Source organism: Rosa chinensis, chromosome 4 (genome assembly GCF_002994745.2).
Source record: "Rosa chinensis cultivar Old Blush chromosome 4, RchiOBHm-V2, whole genome shotgun sequence".
NCBI classification, from domain to species: Eukaryota; Viridiplantae; Streptophyta; class Magnoliopsida; order Rosales; family Rosaceae; genus Rosa; species Rosa chinensis.
In genome coordinates, this window is record NC_037091.1 from 41,123,310 (window position 1) to 41,146,011 (window position 22,702).

Consider the following 22,702-nt stretch of genomic DNA (forward strand, 5'->3'; position numbering starts at 1 on the left):
AAATCTCGCAATGAATAAATATGTAAAAAGAGTAATTCGATGTTTTTTTTTTAGAAGAGTAATTCGATGTTATGCGCAAATGTGCTGATAAATTCCCTACTACCAAGGGCTATGATCCGACAATGCCTTCAATGGTTGATAAATGTTTAGTTATAAGGGCACCGGGCACAATGAAAAATTGGTTCAAATGTTTAATTAAATTATCGTTTAAAACAAACATATATTCTGTCTATGCATTTGCAGAAATTTACTGCAATTATTACAAAGAATTCAATCATCCCAACAAGGAAAAAATGAAAAATAGATCATCGAAGACCTATTAGACACTATCCATAAGCCTAGACTCTTGATGCCCCAGACACCATGTTCTTCCACCTTCTGGAAATCATGACTGCAATACCCACAACCCTGAACCTCCGATTAACCAGACCATACGGTTCTTCCACCTCAACTCTCTGAAATCCCTGCCGCCGCTTCAGTCGGAGAAGCACGCCGTAGAGGTAAGGGACTATACCTGTGTACTTCTCCATCCCCTCTCTCTCCCTTTATTTCCGTGATGGATCGAAATGCTAAATCTGAATAAGCTTTTTATATGACATGATCCCATAGGGACCCCGGAGTCAGATGCAAACACGTCTACTGGAAGTGGATGCCATGACCAAGAATTAAGAGACAACTAGATGGTCGTTGGCTTAATGAGGAAGCATCATCGTTATTCCAAATCTCACTAATTTTGTGCTAATAAGAATGCAGAACGCGAGCTCATTTAATAATGCCTAAACAGGGCAGTAGTTTGAGATACACGAGCGACTAGTTCAACAATAACAAATAACGCCCTTGATTAATACGAGAGAAGCTAGATAAACAAAACTTAATGAGCTCAAAAGTAATGAGAAACAGTCATATACACAGAAAGTCTCCTCTAATCTTGCAAGCAATTTGATTCCGAGTCCAATAAATCTACAAAGCTAGTGAGTGATTCGGAAATCTTATGAGAAATTCACACAAATGCATGGAAGATCTATTTTCAATGGCAGAACACCTTTCCCATTGCCATTCAGATTGACAATCATGCACATACCATTAAAACAGATGATCAAGCCCCATACTGGTCTGAGCTGCAGAACTAGACGAGAATTCACTGCTTCCCAACCAGTTGAACAATCAAAATTGTGGCCGAGATGCAACTTTAATGCTGCCCAGACAGTAGGAGCAAAGGTTCTAATAACCTGAAACCACCAAATGACGAGCTAACATTGGAGAAATTCCAAACTTCACCTTAAGCTCTTTCTACGGATAACACAACGAGGTAGCATCAGTATACTAATTGACATACCTAGGACTATCAAGGTGGCATTTCTTAGCAGCAGCTTCACCACTTAATTGTACATGACAGAATCCTAGATGCAACAAAGGCACATCTTGCAACTTCCAAGGATAAAAATAAATCTCAAGGTCCAGTTAAGTTGGATATAGAACTTTAAAACCATACTGAGAATATGGCTAAAGGCTATGGCTAAAGGCTAGGATTTCTTTGTAGTTGTAATAATACCACTTATTCACCCAATCCGAATCAGGGCATACACCATCAGCTCCAGGCCTCCAGTGGCCTGCAAAATTGTGAACAATGAGGCGTTCCCACATTGGAAGAGGACATGGGTGGATTGGCATAAAAAAATCAGCAACAATATCAAACAGAACCAGATTCATCCCTCCCAGAATCAGTAGCGGAGCCATCCCTAGATGCTTTAGGGATGCTCTTTTCACAATGCACTGCATCAGAAGCAACTTCTGGAGCCACGTATGATTGTTTCTCAGTCTCACAGAAACTCGAATTTGGATTTCCATCTTCCTCACTGTTCCCAGCAAAAGTTTCTCCTGAAAAAGGAACAGGCTCAAGGGAGGCCCTGTCAACATTCTCTTCTTGGGAATTATCAGAAGCACTTTCTTTCAAGCACCTTGAAGAATTATCCAGGAATGTTTTTACTCCCACCATTTGATGATCACTTGTATCCGGAGAAGACTGACATTTTGCATCCAACGTGTACTCGGCTAACTTGGCGCCTTGATCAGAGTTGGCTGGAGTCCCCTTGGCTGAAGGCTGAATGTTGAGTTCATGGAAAACATTCAATGAACCACTACTAAACATGGAAGTATCCTTTAACGAAGCATCAGGACTCTGAGAGGTAGACTGGATCTTATCTTCAATGGGAGAATCTGCCACTGGTTGATTTTCCTTCTCTAGAACTTCATGTCTTGTAACAGGGGAAGACTTGCGTTTCACTTCAGAAGTGTGTTCAGTTAACTCGGCACCTGAATCACAGTCAAAAGATGGATTCCCCTTGGTTGAATCCAAAACCTTAAGTTCATGAGAAGCAGCATCTGATGAGCTACTAGTCAACATGGAAGTATTATTTAATGGAGCACCAGGACCTTGAGAGGTGGACTGCATATTAACTTCAACTGGAGAATGCAGTATTGTTTCATTTCCAATCTCTAAAGCTTCATCAATTGTTTTAGAGGGAGACTGGCATTTTGCTTCAGAAGTGTATTCATCTAACTTGGCAACTGAATTGGAGTCGGAAGATGCAGTCCCCTTAGCGGGAACCTGAGAAGCTTCCATTAGATTACTCCTTATGATGGAAGTATTATTTAATGAGGCAGCAGGACACTGCGAGGTAGACAAGACATTATCTTCAACAGGCGCAGTGTCTACAGCTTCACTGCTTCTTTCAAGGGGAGATGGGAATTTTGCTTCAGAACCATATTCAGCTAACTTAGCACCTGAATCAGAGTCAGCAGACAGAGTCCCATTGATCGAAATCTGATTGTTTTGTTCATGAGAAGCATCTAATGAACCACCATTCAACATGGAAATATTATTTGAAGAAACAATAGGACACTTGGAATTACACTGCATATTATCCTCAACAGGAGACTCCAGCAGTGGTTTAGTTCCTATCTCGAGAACTTCATGGCTTGTATTAGGAAGGCATTTCCCGTCAGAAGTAGATCCAGCTAATTGGTCACCGGCAGGAGACTCGGAAGACATACTCCTTCCAGTTGAATCTAAATTTTTGAGTTCATCAGAGGCATCCAAAGAGCCACTCATTACAGGAGTATCATTTAAGGAGACACCTAGACATCGAGAACCAGAGTCCACATCAGCAGCTTCATCTACAATTTCATTGATATGAAGCATACCAGCTCCATCACTCCCATGATGATCAAGACTAGCTGGGGAACCAATATCAGATTTGCCTCCTCCTCCAGGCTTTATACAATCCTTGCCTATGCCGTCCATTTTCTTTACACCTATTGCAAGATGACATTGAAGGTACAAAATGCAAAGTCAGAGAACAGGCAATTTAAGTTCAAGCAATAAACACCTTTAAATAGAACACGTGCTACCTGTCATGTTTGTCTCATTTTCTTTGTCCACCAGCAGCTTCTGTAGCATGTCTATACCAGGGAAGACTAACATATTGATTGACCTCACTTCTTGCTTGAATGATTCCTCAAGAGGAACAAAACCAAAAACACCCGTCCATGTATGCATGAGTTCCGCAATTGCAGGGATAACCAACTTCTCAACCTTCAGGGAGCAGAGAGCCTTCAAAATAGAAAGAAGGAGAACAATCAATGGCATACAATAATAGCAGGTAATACCGCACTCAAGGGACAACAATTTAAAATTTAACCATCTCTTTCATGAAAATAAAATAATCAGCAATATATAATCCTCATAGCTTTACCGATTCAATGGCGCAGAAAAGCCTACGACACATCCCTTGTCGCCTGTATATGTGACGAGTTCCGATGAATGGCATCTCTGCTAACATTGTACCATGAAACCTAACCAGAAAGTAGAAGACATAATTTTGAGAATTTGTTTGTTGATTTTGAGACACTTTAGAAGGAACGATTGCCTCATGGAATACATAGTTACGTAAAGAATGCATGGTCTCATTTATTGTCAATTTGACATGCTAACACATATACATCCACAGTAGTTTTAGGGCCTTAATTCCAACAACAAGAAACTTATCATATAGCATTTTACCAAAGTTAAAGAATATATGCTGCTTTAAAAGTGATATGAAGTGGAATTTTTTTTTTCAATGAGCTTCAACAACTAGTGAAATGATACCAATCGAATATGATTCACTCCAAACATTACATTCAAAGATGAAACCATAGCCATCTAATATGAGCATATATACCTGATAGAAGCGGCAGATATTATTTCATCACCTTTCTCCAAAATAGCAGCGTAGAAGCCACTGTAGTTCAGCCGATTGAAGTTTGATCTAATCAAAAAGGGATGAAATAACTCATTAGTTAAAACACCATAGCCTAATAGCATTTTTCACCAAATGTAACCAAAAACAAAAAAAAAAACAAAAAAAATCATGTGATATCACACCTCTAGCTTGGAAAGCCAGCTAATTATTATTGCTAACATACCGTGCCAAATGCATACATTTATCTCATCTTTTCATAACCAAAGAAAAGGACCAAAAGGATACTTATCTAGAATTATAGCAATATTTTAAACCTGCCAACGTGGCATACCAAAGTGCAGATGAGAATATTAAAGACTAGAGAAGCACACTTTCTAAGCACTTACCCACAATTATATAGAACATTATGGATTAAATTGATCCCACTCCGTCTGTCAACAATAGGCAAAAAGCATTCATCCATAACAGTCAATGCAACAGCGAGCTTAGAATTGCATTCAACCCTCAGAGGAAATCCTCTATCTACATCTGTTCTCTTTACAAGTGACCACGTATATCCTGCTTCTAGTTCATGTTTGACCCCGAGACATCTCTGCAAATTCTCAAAGAGCTAAACAAGGAGCAAAATAAATTTAAGTCAGTACCCTATGAAGAACTGAAGTTATAGATTAAGCTCACAGGGGAAGAGAAAAACCATTTCTACATCTATAATACATATGGGATCTTCCATACCAGAAACAAAAAATCAATTCTACATTATCCGAACACCAAATAAGTTGATAAGTAGGCCATGAGAACATGAAATAGCAAAGTGCATAAACTTTGTTTACTTAATATTTGTAATTTTTTCCCTCTAGTCCCTTACACTGGATTTGGCAGTTGGTCACCATACTTCAGTTAGGTTTCTAGGTTAAACGAAAAAAAAAAACATATCTGTGATCCTCCCTAAAAATTTCAAAGAGATTGATGGAAATATCAATAAATTTCCTTCTGAGCCAAACTTTCCACTTAAATTCAGGTTTGAGCCAATATCAAAATGGTTTAGACACTTTTGGAAAGATGACAACAGTTTAGGAATAAGACAACCTCTACAACCCCCCAATGGCCATGTGAAGGATTCTGGGTGAAAATTCTTATTAAACTTCAAAATAAAATGCCAACATTTACTGTTGTCTAAATTGCGCAGCAAGAAATTTACTAGTTTGGAACCTTGAGATTTTTAGTTAACCACCAATCTGAGCTTAAAGTAACAGGTGAAAGGGCAGATTTGTTTTTTGTCCTTTGATAAGCATTGTCAAAGAAGGATGAAAGACTACATAGACCAAATAGAGATGATAGATAATAGTATCAGATCCTTAAAAACTTGTTATTTTTACAGTTATACCTAACAGATAGTTAGTAATAATTCCTAAAAAAAAGCCTCGTTATTTATAGTTAAACCTAATACACACAGAAATCAAGGTAACAAAATGCTGAAAACACCAAAATAAGTGATACCTCTCTACATCTCTGCCCACAAAAGGAAGAGCCTGAACTATTGGAATCAGCAGGACTAGCATCCATCTCCTGACTGCATGATATGTGACCTAACAAAAGCAGAAAAGTATCTTTCAAGCTGTGCATCTGATGTGAAATGGTAAGAAAGCATATATGCAGATTCCAAAAACCTCAGAAGGAAACAGATGAGTACATTTCTTCCCACAGAGACTACAAGCCAGTAGTGCAGAAACAGTTGCATCATCCTCTTCAGCAACAACCTCACTAGCTATTCCACAAACTTTGCAAATACAATTTGGGCAGTGCCAATCACCTGGAGGAAGCTTCTGTAATGACAAAAACTATATAAGCAACTAACCAAAGGAGTAAAAATCAGAACAAGTCAGCTATACACAGCTCCAGAAAATAAGCAAGACAACTCAACAAACAATAATACTTGATTAAGTACAAATTTTTTTTTGGTTCACATATGTGCATGAACTGAACTTTCAGCAAGATTTCTTTCCAAAATGTATATGAGATTACAGATTTAACAGATTTTATACTCCACATGAAGCTCAATCAGATCTGCAAAGTAATCTAAGCATAGCTGCATATCTCCCTCTTGAAAGTATTTGAGGGTTACAATCTTCATAACAATAAAAGCATTTGGAGCTATCTCAGATCATTCAATGTCTCTCTCCCATCACACTCTTTCCAAAATGTCTATGAGATTACAAAGCTAACAGACTATATACTGCACATGAAGCTCAATCAGATCTGCAAAGTAATCTCTGCATAGCTGCATATCTTCCTCTCAAAAGTGTTTGAGGGTTACAAGCTTCATAACAACAAAAGCATTTGGAACTATCTCAGATCATTCAACGTCTCTCTCCCATCACCCTCTTTCACTCCCTCTATCACTCTCATGACGGAACAAACTTAGAAAGACATGATTGGTTAGCATCATACACCAGTCACCAACTCACCATTGATACATCAAACTCATAGCAAGTTCCCTAAAGTGCCAAGACTTACGCTCTCAACACTCAACAGGATTTCCCAGACCCACAGACACAAACCCCATTCCAGAATCGAAAATTACAAAAAGATATTTGCATCTCTGGACTTAATAATAGCCTAGGTGGAGGAGAAACAACAAAATATCTCCAAAGAGGAACAAATGACAAAATCATTTGGGGAACCATATGCTGTGCCATGAGAAAATAAAAGTAAACATACCTGTATGTTCAAGCAGCTCTGATGAAATGTTGAAGGACAGCCATCACAACAGATCAAATCCCCACCATCTCCACAGAGGCCACAAGTATCATCATCGGGATCGTCACCGTCAACTTGTACAGAGTGGAAACCAATGCGTTCAATATCCTCTTGTCTATTCCATGCATCTATCTGACATTGCAGAAGGGAAACCCCAGAGTCCAAGCATATATTTTGAAATGGCTGGCGCAATTTGCTCCCTGCATGAATCTCAAATTTCGAGACTGTGAGGATCTTACTACAGCAACCACAGTGAATGCCATCTCTTGTAATCCAGCCCTCCAGCATTACTTTAGTTCTTCGCCGATTCATATACTGCACCTTTTGGCTCAATTGCACAGTTCCAGTATCAATCAGCCAGGAGAGCAATGTTCGTTTTCCAGTATATGGAACAAAGCCATCACTTTCCGAGTTAGGCCCCTTTTTAGAACTACGAACCAACAAAGTACATCTACCAAGCTTTCTACTTTTCCTTCCATGTGGCATATGAGAACTAGATCCAGAAGATGGTTTTTCAACAGTGCCATGTAAATGATGAGAGGAACTCTGACCATTTGAATCCAAACCGTTTTCATACATTCTACCCTTGAATGACTTACCACCTTGCTTCAAGTAGGAGCTTAGTTTCTCCTCATAACTAACACTGTCCATGCTCTCTGGATCATGCTTGGCACTTTTAGTTTTTTTCACACGTACTCCTTTTGCATTCTCACTGTCACTGTCAGCTCTTTGCTTCCTTTTCATTTCTTTTTCCATCTTCTTTCGAGTTTTCCTGGTTAACTGACTGAGTACATCATCAGTTATAGGTGCAAGTGAAGAACCATCCCCATTACGTTTAGCCTCATTTTCCTCATTTATTTGCTTTTGAAGTGCGTCATAAGCCTTAATGATAGACCAGTAAGCTGTACCTGATGGGTTAATGTACACAGCATCCAGGTAGTCTCTGTTCCTTCTAGGCCTATAATCTATGGTCCAGCCTGCATTCAGGAGCATCTCCCTTATCCGTTCACGCAGTTTCTGCTTCTCTGTGCCACTACCACGTTTAAGTTTGACTTCTTTATTTCTGGCTGGAGGGGTCTTTTCAGATGAAGGACCATCTTCAACTTTGCAACCTGCCCTCTTCATAGGTTTAGAGGCTTCGGCACTCTTTGCTGCTAGCTTCAATGAGGTATCACTGTCCTCCGAATCCCAGTCAGAGCTCTTGCTGTTCTTAGTGGGCAATGATTTTCGCAAATTCACATGGTTTTTCTCTGTCCTAACAGCTGAAACAGGTTTCTCAGGAAGCTTTGGTTCTGCGAAAAATGGAGGGATGATAGCATTCTTCTTGGAAATATCCTCACTTCTTGGAGCTTTTCTATGTTCTTCAGATTTTGGAAAACTATAGTTCCCTAGTGGCCCAGGCACATTGTTTTTCTTCTTCACCATCACCTTCAAAACACCATTTTTACCCTGGACCCTAATGGGTTCATCTGAAACACCCATGTACTTGTCTCTCAATAAGGGCAGCTGAGCTCCATCGCCACTCATCTCGTACCTAACCCTATCAGCGCGATCTCCCCGGTTCAAGCTACTTGTCCGGTCATGATACAGGTTCTTTCTCTTGTCAACAAGATGTCTACTTGAACCAGTCTCAAATTCCCTCTTAATGCCACCTCGGGGTACACCCGCATATCTTCTCTCCCCAAAATCAACTCCGATAACTCCATCGCCGAACCGACTCCTCCGCATCGGTTGTCCCTCAATCCCATCATACTCATTGAACTCAAACACCTCCAAATTAGTTCTCCTTCCTCCCCCATCATCCAAATAATTTGTACCAATCATACCATCCTCATTCCGCCTACCATGCTCCAGTCTCTCCCTCTTCGGAACCATTCCGCTCCCTTCCACAATGCCCTTGTCCAAACCATTACAAACCCGAATAGTCTCCGGCCCAACTTTCCTCCTCGGCATCAACAGCTCATCACTCGACCCTGAATCACTCATCACCAACCTCGACCTCTTCTTCTCCTTCCTCGATTCGAAAACCTTCCGAGAACTCGAAGAACCAACGCCACCACTAACCCCATCGGGCTTCTTCCTCACAATTAAACACCCCGAAGAATTCCTATTCTTCACCAACACCCCAGAAGGGCCAACAGATCTCACACCTTCGTCCATCTACATCCACCACTCTCAAGAACCCCTAAATTCCCCAAACCTCTCCCTTCAATTCATCCCAAATTCACCAAATCCGACCCGTAAAAAACCCTAACCCTCCCATACACAAAATTCCCCAAGTCAAAACCTACCAGATCTGACGCAACACAATCCTAAATAATGCTCACATATCAAAAACGACACCGTACCGTGAAACGGCCACAGCAAGATTTCACGAAAAATCTTACCTCGCCGGAAAGCGCCGCGATTCCGTCACCGGCTCCCCGATCGCAGCCGACGCAATTCTCCAAATCTCCAGAAGCGAGAGAGAGAGGGGTAGGTCTGGATTTGTATATTGTGTTTATGCAATTGGGCACTTTGTAAATACCAGAAACAGAGAACGCATTCCAGGCTCTCTCTCTGTATTTATATTTTCCCTTTCTTCTTCTTTTTCCCTTTTTTTTTTTTTCTTTTCTGGATTTTTCATTTTCGCGTTAGATTTTATTTTCCAGAATTTTTCCCTCCAAATCTGATTGCGCGAGCCTTGCAGGGACGGCGCTGATGGGTGCCACGTGGGATCGAGGCGAGTCCGGTTAATGACGTGGCGGAATCAGGACGAGGTTGTAGGCTGTGTTTTTTACAGTTTGGTACTCTTTGAGATTGTTGTGTACTGGATTCTCCTCTTCCACTGTTAAGGATTAACGTTTTGGTCTGACCAATGACGTATTCGCCCACGCGCGAGTAGCGGAGGAGCGCGTGGGCTTGGGGTGACTGACAGAAGGGATCCTGGAGCTGTTGCCTGGGGCTTTGGTACGATGGTGATGAGCTGCACTAAAGCTTCTTCTGGGCCCGAGTTGTTTTGGTAAAGAACTGAGATAGGAAACCAGGCTGTGCCCAGAACAAGGGTTTTTATACAAGAAAAGAAATATATTTCGTATATAATTTATAATTTATTTCCTCCACAATTTAGACCTTGATGAACAAACATTTTGACCCAAAAACTTATATTTTTGAACAAAAGAAACCCTCCACTGGCGGCAACTATAATTAATAGCCATTTGTTTCTTTGTTATGGGTGGATCGAAGAGAGGAAGAAAACTGAAAGAATATTAAATGAGAGAAATCATCAACAACATAGGGAATTAGGGATGGCAGAGGAAAAGGGCTATATGGGTATGATAGGCTTGTACCTATTTTTATTTTGAAAAACTGAAAGAATATTTACTTTTTTTTTTTTTAATAGGATTTGATGTTATTAGATATCAAAGTCATGAAAAATAGGTCAGAGTCTAACACACACTTACATAAGAATCCGGTGAACCAAAAGGATCTATGACACTGTCACCACAAAGGATCTATAAGCCAAAAGAATTGTTTGCCATAGAAAAGATCTTGCTCCACCTAAGGTTGATGGAGAGTAGATCTGCAAGGCGGAGCCACTAAGGCCATCCAAACCATCACCCAATTTGAAGAGACCAAAGCTAGCTTGCTTTTCCCTTGTGACAAGTTGCGATGAGAGGCCACTAGAGTTGACGAGAGACCCAAATTAGATCAACCGCAAGGAGATGAGGAGCTAGAGAACACGCAAAGAAAGATGGCGACTCATAATAGTGAACGCATTAACAAAACAGAGAGGATGAATAGCTAAGGAAGAGAGAAGTAGCCTTCAAGTTGACGACAAAACCTTGGGAGGAAGAAACCACTGGAGATCACCAAAGGTGCTTGCGGCCAAAACCCTAGCAGAGCTTAGAAAGAGACGAGACTGTTAGTTCATCAACATATGTTTGCTTATTCAATAACTGAAAGAATAATTGTATTCAAGGGGAAAATGAAATAAAATCTTGGGGAAAGGTTTTTTAGGTCAAAACTGACAAATCGCTCGAACAAAACCACTTCTATCTAGACTATTTTGGTTTGGTTTTATATAACTTTTCTTTGTTGTTGGTTTGCCTATAAATTGAAATCGAACATTTCTGTAAATAGACAGTTTGAGCTCTAACTGTAAATTGAATCAAACTAACTCATGTGCAACTCTAGAAAATAAAGAAAAGTAACTCTAAAATTCTAAAATATCGGAAACAACAGTACTTATTGTTTTGGATATGGAAAACTTAAATTTTCATGTAAGAAGATTTGATTTTCAAATAGAGTAATAATAGTTTACCCACCAAATTTGGGTATCTATAACTTTCAAAAGTTTACAATCTACTCGTCTTTCACTTTTCTTTTCTTTTATTTTTTTTTTCTGAAAGAAAAAGTCATATATATTTATTAATCAAGAACAATGACAATGCTCAAAGAAGACATGCTAAACAAACTCAAGAGCAACAGAATGTCACAGAGAGTTTTAATGAGAATCTATAACCCACTTGCTAATCAATGAGCAACCCATAAGCTTGATAACTAACATATCAAATTCAGACTTGAATAGAGCCCGCTAGGAAAGATTTAGTGTCATCAATCAACACACTCGAATTAGAATAATTAAGTGTTGAAGAATATTAACTCCTATATATGTGAATTTTAGTCTCAACAACCAACCGAGAAGGAACAATATCTTAGGCGAAAATAATAAGAGCCACTTTTATAGCTAATAACTCCACATGCTTATGAAAACTTATCCGGTCCACTTTTCTAGCCATTTTTTATCTAAACCATTATGACAAGTCCCTAACAGCACCAATTCTTCTAGGCTTATTTAGATCAAAGAAAGGTTCATCTATGTTTAATTTAAAGAAAGAGGCTCCATAAGGCTTCCATCTAACCATGCCACAATACTCTTTGGCAATTCCTACTTAGGAGTATTAGCAGCCAAAAATTTATAAAAGGGCAAATTTCAGTTTACATTACTAACTTTTACGCCCTAAATAACTTGTACCCTCGCACTTCTAATTTCATTACGAGTGCCACTGTATATATCAAATTTCAATCAATCTTGTACAACCGTTAGAATTTTTGGAAACTATTTTGTGATATATCATGAAATTCTCATCAGTTACGATATGCATGCTATGTTAGTGAATCGTCATTATACAAGAAAAACACAAGAGTTACATTTTTAATTTACAAATACTTGATAGAAAAGCTAATAATTGAACAAAATTTATTAGGGATCTTGACCAAATACCCAAATTTGGGTTAACATAAACCCACTTAATCCAGTAAGAGATTATTGTGCCCACTCACTCAATATTAAGTAAAAAGACTGCTTTAGACAAATCTAAAATATAAAATTACAACCATCGTGCCACACTCTCTCTCTTCTCCTATCTTTGACGCCGACAGTTTCTCTCTCTCAACCACCAACCTTCGGCGCTTGACCCAGGCCTCCGGCAACTCAAGAGAAGATCGCCACCGTGCACTGAACTCTAGCGACGTCACCTCGACCCTGTACTCATACCCTCTCAATCAGCTCTTGACGGTGGCACGCCTTCAGTAGAGGCCGACGCAGAGAATTCCGGTGGTATCCATGGCAGCCCTGAGATTGTTGAGGGTCTCCTAATGGTACTTGTGGGATCCATGGAAGAAATTGAAGCGGGCCACGTTCATTCCGGCCCTGAGAAGCTTCTTCACCGTCAGCACCGACCTGGATGCAGGTCCTAGGGTGCAGGTCCCATGTAAAATTTCATTGCTTACTTTTCAAAAGCTAGGTTTTTGGTTTTTTCCTCCGTGTTTCTTTGATTTGATTTTGCTGCGAGAAGTTTCCTGAACTTAGTTTGAATCTATTTCGAGCCTTTTTGATTGTGCTGAGAGAGAATGTTACTGGTTTTTTGTGTATCATTGTGCGGTGATGAAGTGAGCTCAGTTGCGGATGAGTAGTTTTTCCTTCTTTTTTATGGTAATTCTTTGCATCTTGAGCTGGATTATGAGTTAGAATGTTTTTTAATTATGTGCCGAAATGGCGATTTTAGGTTGCTAGCCCAAAGTGCAGTAGCTAGAAATAGTTAAGTAGGCGAATGATGTTTTATGTAGTTAGATTCGGCATGCGAAGCACCCCTGCTAGATTCGACATTTACTGTGTAAAGCTCTAGGTATTGATTCTTGAGTTTTCTGTTTTCTTATATCAACATTGAAGATTGGCCAAACTTTATTATTTGTTTTTGTTTTTCATGAATGCTATGTCTTTTCTGTATTGTTTTTCAAAGGTAATAAACACACCTGTATATATAGGGTAGCGTTTCCTTGACAGAGTTCTCGCTTGTTTTGTCTTATTAGCACCTCAACTATGCATTTAAACAGAATTTCACCTCATTAGTGGTTCAGTATTGGGGGGCAATAATAAGATTATTACGGGGCAATAATAAGATTATTTATTGGGATAAACGTACTAAAACTTTCAAAATTAAAAACATCTTCATTTTTCACTAATTATTGATCCCTAATAAACTTGTTATTGGGGGGTAATAATATGATTACTGGGTATTATTAGGGGGCAATAAATTCAGACGCCGGAATCCGGTCACCAATCCAGTAGCAGGATTCCGGTGATCGATCGCCTGAGTCCGGTTACCGGAGTCCGCAGCCTACCGCCGGTCGCCGGAGTCCTGCAAGGTCTCCGATGACTTCTCTCTCTAAGTGATAAAGAAAGAGATGGCAAAATTGTCCCAAAAATAAATAAAAATGAATAAATAAATAAAAAACTTAATTGGGTATTAGGGAAATGATCTCTTAGAGTGTTTGGGTAAGTGAGCAATCTCTTAGAGTGTTTGCGTAAGTGGGGTCAATTAACCCCAAAATTGGGTAAATGATCATTTTCCCAATTTATTAAATTGGAGAACACATGAGACATGTGATGAAATTAGAAGTGTAGGGACACAACTGATTTAAGGTGTGAAAGTCTAGGAAGTAAAAATTAGGCATTCATAAATTTACCTTATAGATAAACAAACTAACTCCCCTTTGTTTAAGGAAAACAGATATTGAGAGAGAATTGAGTCGTGTTTTCGTTGATAATAGGGGCCTCTTTATATAGAGGATTACAAGACATAGAATCAGAGTTGTACAAGGAAAGATAATTGTACAATTAATTGGATATCTATGAATATCTCAAAGAATATATCTAATTCAAAACCCTATTACAACTAGGTCAAGTAACCTAGAGTTTAGGCCAAACACATATTCTGGATTTACTTGAACACTCCCCCTTGTGTCGCCTAAACGTGGTGCTCCTCTCATTGCCTCATTAAAAACCTTGCCGAGTAACAAAAATCTTGTGGGACAAAAATAACCTCGGTCGAAGGGGAAAAAGAGCACAACACACCCTTCATGTTTCAAGACCATACAAGTAGACATCTCCTCCTGATGTCTGCATCTCCCCCTGATGACTACGGTCAAGGGAATTCGGATAACTTCCGCAAACGATGCTACCAATATGTTTCTCGAAAGAGGAATTTAGTCATTAACTTAGTGAGCAAGTCTGCCACACTGTCCTCAGATCAAACCTAGTACACTTTGATCTTGAGGAGAGTTTGTTGTTGCTGATTATGCTTAGTGTTGTCGCTTTTGATGTAGCCTTGCTTCATTTGTTCAAAACAAGCAGCATTATCCTAAATGCTCTTAGGCTCATCTGTGGTAGACTTCAAACCACAATTGTTTGAACATGTGTAATTATGGATCCAATCCATATACATTCACGAACCATTTCGTGAAGAGCAATAATCTCTACATTGTTCGAAGATATAGCGACTAGAGTCTGTTCTGTAGACCTCCAAGATATCACAGTCTTATCCATAGTGAACACTTAATCAGTTTGGGAATGACCTTTGTGTGGGTCAGAGAGATACCCAACATCAGCAAAACATATGTTGCTTTGGGATGGGGATAGAGGTCGCAGGCCAGGGTTGGCGGCATTCCTGGTATGTGATGGGTTAGAATCCATCGTCTTTCTGTAGGGATAGAATAATCAGATATCAATCGTACATCTCAAGTACCAAAAGATATCTTTTACATTAATCCAATGGTGTTGTGTTGGTGCAAAGCTATATCTAGCTAATAAGTTCATGGAAAATGAGATGTCCAGTCTTGTGCATTGAGCTAAGTACAATAATGCGCCTATTGTACTCAAGTAAGGCACTTCTGCCTCTATCACATCTTCTTCATCATCCTTCAGACGAAGAGGATCATTTTCAGGATCAAGACTACGAACGATCATAGGGTGCTTGAAGGTTTGACCTTGTCAAAATGCCTAAACATCTATCAACACGATGCTCAAATTCCAAATTGAGACATAATCGTGTTCTCCCAAAATCGTTCATCTCAAACTCGGATTTCAAGTGTTCAATGGTTTCCCTTAACTCTTTAAGGGCTTCCAATGAGGATCATGTCCAACATGAACAGCGCTAGAATCCAAAACTTGTTATGGAAACGCGCGGGCATATCTCTTCCCAATCAAGTAGTCACTTTAGTGAGCGTATCAACCTTATTGTAAACGCACTCCGTGGTCTAGAGCCACTTGACTTGGGTAAATGAAGTTCACCATGAACCTTCATATACATTATGTATCTAGATCCATATAGAGATACGCAGTGACCACATTTGTAAGCTGCATGTTCAGTTATTCGGAAACTACCAAACTGACAGGGTAGTGGAGTGCAATGACATCCATTACGTTAGAATATGTCTCATCGTAGTCGATTCCAGGGCGTTTTGTGAGAAGCCTTGCTCCATAAGGCGAGATTACCATATTCTTTTCTCATCACGCTTTCTAACAAAGACCCATTAGTCAACAGGTTTTATGTCAGGAGATGTTGACATCACTGGCTCAAAAACCTTCCTCTTTGTTAGAAAATCGAACTTAACCTGGATCACATCTTTCCATTTATGCCAAATCTTTATACGTTGACATTCATTCATCAATGGAGCGTGGTTCGATATCACTAGACTTAACAAACTCATGCGCGATTACATCATCAATCATGATGGAGTTTCTATCCCACATCTCATCAATCATGGTCGCTGGAGCTGACGTCGCAGTGGGGTCCAGTTCTGACGTGGCAGTGGGTCCCTGTGCTGACGTGGCAGTGGGCTGTGTTAGTGGGCCTTTGGGCTGCCTTCTTTTCCTTTCCTTTTTTTTTTCTTCTCTCTGGAGGTTCAATGGTACAGCTACTATTGGTGGCCGATTCGTATCCTTTATGGCCAGTTCCGGGGAACTTTTTTTCGGTTCCCTGATTCTAGGAGCAAGGCGCTGTTCCTGGCAAAATTTGGTAGCAATTGGAGGTCCAGAAGATTGTGAATCTGTTGAGTATATGCTGCGGGTGGTTTGGAGCTTCTGGTGGTAAGTTCAGTAGGTTTTCTGCCGATTCTGGACTCCTGGTGTGGAGGGCTTCAAGGTTTAGGGTTTTGTATTCGAATTTAGGGTTTTGCTTCTTGAATAAGAGTTTGGCTATTTGTTTCAGAGTTAGGGCTTCGTGCTGATAACGTGTTTAAGGAAAACAAAAATTAGGAGAGAATTGAGTCGTACTTTCATTGATAATAGGGGCCTCTTTATATAAAGGATTATAAGACATAGAATCAGAGTTGTACAAGAAAAGATAATCGTACAATTAATTGGATATCTATGAATATCTCTAATTCAAAACCCTATTACAACTAGGTCAAGTAACCTAGAGTTTGGGCCAGACACATATTTTGGATTTACTTGAACACCCTTTTCTTTTTCTCTGGCACATTTTTCCCAAAGCATGGTATTACGATTATTCCATAAAGCTCCAAAAAGCGTCATCATTAGGTGACCAGATGTCATTAATTTTCCTTATTTCCAAGGCTATAATAAATTCTGAAAAATTAATAAAAGACCAAAAAAGAATAGAGTTGCTAATCTTCTAATTATCTGTTAAAAGTGTTAGACTCTTCACCACAGTAAAACTTCGATAAATTAACAAGGTACTAGTACTCAAGGTGTAGGTAACATGTCTCCCTCGCTGTACAATCATCATTCTTATATTAATAATAATAACGGGCGTGGGACTGAACTTCCTAATTAGGCTGGGTTCCAAACCCTTTTTCAAAAAAAAAAAAAGGTTGGAACAATGGGAAATTATTAATTTAACGAAATTATTACTTAATTGATAGGTTATTAATCATTAATTTATGGATAAAATAATAAAGTATTAATTTAGAAAGAATTTTATGATTTTTTTTTTTTTGAATAAAGGGCTGGTGCGGCTGTCATCAAAGTTTGATTAATGAAACTATCGAATACAATGGGGAATATTGAGCCTAAACCTTTTATTACAATAAACATCTAGAGAACGTCCTGAAATGATATTGGGAGTCTACAAAATAAAAGAATTCTAACAAGCACCAACTAGTAAAGAGTGTTTTATTGGCTATTCCGTTTGCTTTGACATAGCAGTGATATAATGGAAAGATAACTCGATTACGGCATACCATAATTACCAATATCACATCTTTCCTACTGTGTTGTCAATGGAGAATAAAACTAATGACACTTAGTTCCTGCCACTAGGAGGTTGCGACTATTTAACCAAAATGAATCGTCGCCTCTCTAGGTTAGACAAGGCATTGAGAGTGCACACACAAGCATTTAGCTCGACTAGTCCTACACGATACATACAGGGACTTATTACATGCCAAAGGCGCGAAAAACTATATAACTAAAGTAAAGGAAACTAAAAACAAAAATAAAATAAATGATTAAATTCAGTTTACGCCTTTGAGATTTGAGAGTAACTTCATGTTAGTCCCTGTCCTCTCAATTTAATCAGTTTACCCCTGGAGCTGTTCAATTTTCCTCAACCGTGTCCAATGTCTCATTCTCCATCCAATTTAGACGTTAAGTCTGACAAAGGAGTCCACTTTAGTGGCTTAAATTGTCATTTCAAAAAGAAAAAAAAAAAACTCTACGGAAAAAAAAATTCATCTTTTTCTTCTTCCTCCTCCTTTGATCCTCCTCCCCAACCCAAACCACTCTTCATCCCCTTCCTTTTGTCTCTATCTCTATCCACTGTCGCCGCTCCCCAAAATCAAGCCATTCAGCTTCTGGGGTTTCAGTTTACAGAGACTTGATAGGAGAGAGAGTAGATATGAGTTTCTATCTCCTCTACCAACTGGTCCCTAGCTACACATCGCAACTCACCTCCAACACCACCATGTTCGCCAGTCTCCGAAAAATCTTGTCCGGCCTTCGCATCCTCTTGTGAAGCCAGAAAAACAAATTTTCCCGAAAAACAGAAAGAAACAAAAACAAATTCAAACACCAAAAAATGCAGAGAGTCAGACCACTTTTGAAAACATTTTGAAAAAGTTTTCACAGTACTTAAATACCAACACACACTCACCCAAAACACAAAAAAGAAACCATCTTTTCCCCTCCAATCAATTCAGCATTCTCACCTCTCAAATACCTAAATCCCAACACTTTGAAATTCCTCACTGTTTCACTTTCCTTGGGCACAATCTGAGGCTTTCAATAAGTAACCAGAGCAAAAGGGTATCACTAAATTTTGCACACATGTTATTCGGATTGAGTTTCTATCTCGGACCCTGAATATGGGAGCTTCAGATCTTAGCAATGGTTGCAGAGCCTTGGATTTTAAAGATGGGTAACCAGGTAATCTCGAATCTAAAGCATGCTCTTTTACTTCAAAATTCAAAGAAATCAAACCCAAAAACCACACCCAATAACTCCAACACCAAAACCCAGAAGCAGACTATAGGGATTCTTTCATTTGAGGTAGCTAATGTTATGTCCGCCGCTGTAATGACTGTACCTCCTCCGCCGCTGTGGTGGCCCGACACGTCCCCACTCCCAAACTACCGCCCCATCAGAAATCAACAACACTCAGAATTTGAATTCCTCTAAGAAATTTTGAAACCATGGCTAAGAGTGGTTCATCTGCATCCAAAAAACATGCAACCTGCAAACGCCATAACAGTACGAGAAAGTTGATTTTGATAAGATTAATAGTCGAAGCTCCAAACCCAGATCGACGAAGCCTTGATCAGATTTCTGTTTTGGAATCCGTTGACGGCGGAACCCTTGTACTTGGAAATTTATAGGCTTGATCGGATGAAGCCTGGAAATATAGCCTTGTCGGATGAGAGATGACGAGAGACATAGAGTTTGAAGTTTGAACCGAAGATGGAGAGATTGAGAGATGAAGTGGAGAGAATGATTGGAATCGAGTATAAGAGATTGAGAAATTGGGGTTTTTTTGTCGTGGATTTTTTTGTTCTTCTTGAAATGGCCATTTGAGGTAAAGAAAGAAGGGTTTGGGGATTGGGACTATATTGTTTGGAGTTTTGGGTGAGGAAGTTTGAGGGGAGGTGAAATAGGAATGGAGGTCAGAACAAGTCAGGTTAGAGAGAAGAGAGAGAGAGACCCGGAGTGCGATTGAAGGAAGAAGATGATTTTTTTTTTTTGCGGTGGAGTTTTTTTTCTTTTTTTCTTTTTGAAATGACAATTTTAGCCCTTAAAGTGGGCTCATTTGTCAGACTTAACGTCCAACGTCCAAATTGGACGAAGAATGAGAAATTGGACACTGTTGAGGAAAATTGAACAGCTCGGGGGGTAAACTGATTAAATTGATAGGACAGAGACTAACATAAAATTACCCCCAAACCTCAGGGCGGTAAACTGAATTTAATCCTAAAATAAATAGACCAGGAAGAGCCCAAAAGGAAGGCCCAAGCCCAACCATTAACCCAGGAACTGGGAAGACCAATAGTCGCCGGCCCAGCCTCCTCACGGCCACTGCCGACAGACCACCCATTGCGCCGCCCCTCCACTTTCGCCTAATTGCCGCAATCGTCTCTTCGACATCCCCGCCGCGCCAAGGGTAACCGCCGCCGCTTCCAATCACACAGATCCCTAAATTGAATCCATGTAGATCAGAACAATGAATTGCAATCTAGATCAGATCATTGCGATCCAATCTAACCCGATCGAAGTTAGTATGTACATACATAGTAGCCCAAAAATTAGGTACATATATCAAAGGGCTAAATACTGGTTACTACCCTGTGGTTTAGGTTCAAAATCAATTCAGTCCTTAGACTTCTAAGAGCAAGTTCACCCGTTGGGTCACCGGGTCACTTACTATTCACTACTTTTTAGTGTATATTTTCATTCTCTGGGTCACGAAATACATTGTGCTCGTGACTCAGGGCACGAAATACACTGTGCAGGTCACCATGGTGACTGCAGGTCACCATGGTGACCTAGAACACTGTACAGGGTGATTCAGGGCACGAAATACACTGTGCTCGTGACCCAGAGGGTGAAATTAACACTAAAAAGCAGTGAATAGTGGGTGACCTGGTGACCCAACGGGTGAACTTGCTCTAATTTCATCAAAAACACCCATGTACTTTCAATTTTGATCTAATAGGTCCAATTCATTAATATTTTGTTATGGGTTCAAGTTATAGTTGGATTATTTGTTAAAAAACTATTTATTTGATAGATTTCTAATAGTGGGACTCACTCCAAAATTGACTATGCAGGCCACCTCAACACCACATCATAAAACATAGGCCATATATGAGCCACGTCAACAAGTTAAATGACTCAATTGTCAGAAGACTAACAAATTGGACCTATTAAATCAAAATTGAAAGTGCAGGGGTGTTCTTGATGAAATTAGAAGTTTAGGGACTGAATTGATTTTAGACCCAAAGTACAAGGTAGTAGTTAGTATTTAGCCCTATATCAAATCAAGACAGACACAAAACAAGAATTTGTCGAGTTTTTTACTTTTCAAAAATAACTTGTGAAGTTGAAAATAAGAGAATAAAAGGAATTATAATTTTTAATATGTCTTATATATTTTAGTATGTTATTTTAATCAATTATGAATTTATATATTCAATGAGACCTATTGAAGTTTTTAAAAAAAATATTTTATACATTTAGCGAGAATATTAATTTAGTACATTAACCCAAGTCTAGACTGAAAGATTTTGTTATTTATGCACGATTATTAATTTATCGCGTATTAATTTATCGAAGTTTTATTGCAATATTTGGTAAGAAAGATACATATAATTTACTTTAAGAGGACTTTTACTAATACCAATATAGTGAAATGACTATTGCTAATACGTAGTGAAAAACTAGCAAATAATGAAGATAAATCCTCAGCCTCCTTAAGATAATTACCAACAATAAAGTCATTGTCACGACCTTGAGATTTGTGAATCAAACCATCAGAATCTGCAATTCAGGCATGCAAGAAGTCGGCAAACCAACCAAATCTAGACTCGTCCCAACCTAAGACACACTGCTCGCCAAGGCAGGCAATTGTGGTACTCACAGCGTGATTATAATGTGACTCTTTATAGAGTATAGAAATGAAAAATCTACCTAAAGTAAAACCAGCACACTCAAGAAGAGATAGTAGAAAAATTGAACAAAAATTCAACCAAAATGCCTCCTAGTTCCCAAATCCACCCCACTAGAGAAGTTAAGCCCAACATATGGGCTGATTTGGGCCAGCAACTCAAAACCCTAGCCTAATATGATCTAGACACCCTACTCTTGTTCGACCTGCAATTTGTCCAACCACCGCCCAATACCGTTAGCACCCGACACGGCCCCGGACCAACTTCCTCTGAGCAGCGAAACAAGCATCTCCGAGTAGCCAAACCAATAACTCCAGCCTCGAAACCAACGATTCTGAGTAGCCCAAATAGCGAGTCCTAGCAGCCCATCCAGCAACTCCGGTAGAACAACCAGAAACCGAGCGGCCAAACCTATGACTCTGGCTCCACCTACATCAAGGCCCCCATTGCCGGCCACACCAGCAACTCCGGTGTCGAACGGATCAATGAAATCTTCCAATAAAAGACTCGACTGCTGCTCTGCAACACCAACACCAATAGCCCAGTCCCACCTTTGAAAATCTGCCAATCCCTAAAACAAGGATGACGTCGTCCACACTAGATCCCGAATCTCCTCCCCCGACCACGACCACGGAGTCGTCCATGGCGGGGTCTCGGCCCGAAGATGAATAAACCACTGCCAAGCAAACTGCAGCCCACCATCCCTCACACCGAGGATGGAACTGATCTTCCTCAAGGCACGATCGTCGAGATAAACAAGGATATGGAGGAGACCGGGACTTCCCCGGAAGTAGTCCTGAGAGCAAGTTCACCCGTTGGATCACCAGGGCAGGAAACTATTCACTGTCACTAGATCTTTGCTTCCACCCGTTGGGTCAGGGTCACCAGTCAGTTACTGTTTATCGAATATTTTATTAATTTTTTTTGGAAAATGAGAAATGCATGATGTAAATAAATAGTATTGATAAACAATTTGAAAATGCAACCAAAGAAAATTGTATTGGTAGACAAATTATATGTCCACCGACACTTTTTTTTTAACTCCACCGACACTTTTATCACATGTACACCATCGACAAAGTTTTTGAAAAGTGTGAAAAAATTTAAAACTCTACCGACACTTTTATCACATGCACACCACCGACAAAGTTTTTGAAAAGTGTGAAAAAATTTAAAACTCCACTGAGACTTTTATCACATGCACACCACCGACAATTTTTTTGAAATGAGTGAGTGATAACCCACCGACACTTTTATGT

At 39.6% G+C, this 22,702-nt stretch overlaps 1 protein-coding gene across 1 annotated transcript; it reads right to left on the bottom strand.

Annotated features, from left to right (window-relative positions):
- Window positions 1-841: 841 nt before the first annotated feature.
- LOC112197767 lies at window positions 842-9,632 on the bottom strand. Its single transcript, XM_024338601.2, has 8 exons — window positions 6,963-9,632; window positions 5,935-6,067; window positions 5,742-5,830; window positions 4,631-4,854; window positions 4,224-4,310; window positions 3,756-3,855; window positions 3,412-3,613; window positions 842-3,315 (listed from the first exon to the last, which is right to left on the bottom strand). The coding sequence occupies exons 1-8, from the start codon at window positions 9,159-9,161 to the stop codon at window positions 1,691-1,693; spliced, it is 4,659 nt and encodes a 1,552-aa protein (XP_024194369.1). The 5' UTR covers window positions 9,162-9,632; the 3' UTR covers window positions 842-1,690.
- Between the last annotated feature and the right edge of the window lie 13,070 nt (window positions 9,633-22,702).

Coding starts and splice junctions, on each gene's coding strand:
- LOC112197767 (XM_024338601.2), bottom strand. CDS start 9,161: ATGGACGAAGGTGTGAGATCTGTTGGCCCTTCTGGGGTGTTGGTGAAG. Junction 5,831..5,934: donor TAGTCTCTGTGGGAAGAAAT/GTACTCATCTGT, acceptor TGCTTTTGTTAG/GTCACATATCATGCAGTCAG. Junction 4,311..4,630: donor AATGTTCTATATAATTGTGG/GTAAGTGCTTAG, acceptor CTTTTTGATTAG/ATCAAACTTCAATCGGCTGA.